Raw genomic sequence first — 2582 nt, 5'->3', positions numbered from 1 at the left:
GGTAATGTATAGCACTTATTTAGATAGTGACTTTCTGTTAAAGTAGGTTGAGGCAATAGGAATATTCAACACTACCTATATATTTGATGACATTAAGGGAATACTATTTATAGTAATGTATTAAGATGTTGTAGTTATGTTAATATGGAGTAAATGAAACTATAGGAATTTTTATGTTAGAAATATATACTTGAATTCTACAGATGAAATGATATGATTACTGGAATTTTCTTCAAAGAAATCTTGCAGTAGGAGAGTAGGTAAACATGTATAGTTGACATAAGATTGGCCATAAGTTGGTAATTATTGAAGCCGAGTGATGAGTACATGAGCATCCATTGTATTGTTTTCTCTATGTGTTAAAATATATTTGAGAATTTTCCACAATAAAAATTAATTAAAGAATTATAGCTCAGTTTTACAAATGTATGTTTAGTAAATAGATTTTAACAGTACTGCACTGAATAGAGTTTATCCCAGAAATGTAAGCATGGTTTCATATTTTAAAATCCATCAACTGCATCACGGCGATTCAAATAAGAAAAATCATAGAAGGCTTACAGTAGACACTAAAAAGCAGATGACAAATAACATACTCCCAATGGCATTTTTTTAAACTACAAATAAAAACCCCCACTTTCCTAACTAGATGAAGACTAAAACTCATAATGAGATACAAGGCATTGTTTTACAGAGTGTGGTCCATAGCTTCCTGGTATCTGGGAGACTCAGAGATAGTATTTAAAAATAAAGATCTGCTGCATCATGGTCCCTATGCATTTACCTGCTGGAAACAATAAAATATTTTCTCCAGTTGATATCACTCACTTTCTAGCTTCATTTCTATCCTATTTTTCCCCAATTAATTCTCACTCGTAGTTCCCACTCTAGTGATTGAGAATGGATCTAGTCTTAGCTCAATTACCTTACAGAAGGTATTCTGAAAGAAAAACAAAATGTTTCTTGTCACATCTGATTGAAGATCCCGCTCATCCTAGCCCAGCTCAAATTGTATCTCCTTTGTGAAATCTTCCCAGATCTGCTCTACCAGACTTATAACTTAATTGCTAGGCTATTATTTAGTCTTCTATTTTAGAATTTAACAGAATATGTTCTGATTATTTGTTCACATGTCTGCCTTTTCCACCAGATTATGAGTTGCTTTTGGTCAGGAAAAAAGATGCATGGTTTTTATTTTTGTTTTTGCCTTCTTTAGTAGTAAGTTTACTACCTAGAACATATAGTAACAATGTAATCTATGCTTTAAAGATACTACATTTATTCAAAATGAATTGTTTTCATATTTTGCCAATCATATATAAGGCCATTTAATAACAGAAAGAAAATAGAGAGGCCCGCTTTAATACAGTTTTTCTTTCTTTAATGTGTTATAAAAAGACCATGTATGAAAGATGGGTAGGGAAGCAAAGGTAGTTATTTCATCAGTTTTTGAAGACAGCTATTAAAAATAACTATGTTAATTCTGTTATTCAATTATCTACTTCATTTAGCATTGTTAAACACAAATTACATACTTTATAATTAACTTATAACCACCTCATGTATTTTATCATTACTCAATATTATTATATATTAATTTAATAGTACATAGAAGTAATTTAAAGTAAATAATGCAACTTATTAAAATAAAGCAATGAATAATAGTAAGGATAGTTGATATTAATGATTAAGTAACTTTGATATATTTTTGCATCTATTGAGGTATTTATGCAACTTTTTAAATTTATTTAATTCCAGTTGTGTTGCTTGATACAACGACTGTGCTGGGAGAGCTAGGATGGAAAACATATCCATTAAATGGGGTAAGTTTGAATATCTTTTTGAAATTGTCATCCTCGTTAGGTGTTTAGGGTCTGCTATAGTAGTTGAAGAAAAGGTAGATTTTTAACATTATGTCGTATGCGTTTTAGTATATAACTTAAAATTCCATAGAAAAGATTAAATACAATTAGAATTGGCAATAAATGAGAATAATATGAACTGGCAATAAATGAGAATAATATGTACAACATCTTTGCTTTCTTCTAAATTAGTATTTGTTCTTTAATACAGTGTATATAGTAATATTAGAATATTTCTCATATAAATATTTTCTTTAGAAATAAATTTCCATATGTATATTCAAGACACTTTTCTGTATATATCATTAAATTTGGTAACCAGTGAATATTTGTGCATAAACAAATTTTAAGTTATCATAAGCAGATTTTACAGATATCAATGATTTGGTTTTTATTAGACAATATGAGTCTACTAAAGCAGTATGTGTTTTTTGAAGTTGGCCAAAAGATACATTATGATTAGGTTTTACTTTTAGCTGGAAGTAGTTGCTTTTGAAAGGCTTATAAGGCTTATAAGGATGTATACTTTACTTTTTATGTGTTTTAATATATTTCTCATAATTTTCACATTACATTATGTTGCTGTTTTTTTTTCAAGTTAAAATAAAAGGATGATATGTGAAGCTTTTTACTTTAGTTTTTGTCTATTTGAACAAAATCTTCAGTAATGGAAGTAGTCAATTGTTTTCAGATACAGCTAGGTTGGCTTTTCTTTATTTT

The 2582-nt window shown here is 28.7% G+C and overlaps 1 protein-coding gene across 1 annotated transcript in view; it reads left to right on the top strand.

Moving 5' to 3' along the window:
• EPHA6 (EPH receptor A6) overlaps window positions 1-2582 on the top strand; it is an 841299-nt gene that overhangs the window by 58423 nt on the left and 780294 nt on the right. Inside the window, 1 exon segment of the mRNA XM_011356398.2 lies at window positions 1759-1823. Within this exon segment, the coding sequence (XP_011354700.1) occupies window positions 1759-1823 (65 nt within the window).

Source organism: Pteropus vampyrus, unplaced genomic scaffold (genome assembly GCF_000151845.1).
Source record: "Pteropus vampyrus isolate Shadow unplaced genomic scaffold, Pvam_2.0 Scaffold26, whole genome shotgun sequence".
Classification (NCBI taxonomy): domain Eukaryota; kingdom Metazoa; phylum Chordata; class Mammalia; order Chiroptera; family Pteropodidae; genus Pteropus; species Pteropus vampyrus.
This window is presented reverse-complemented; position numbering and strand designations above follow the sequence as displayed.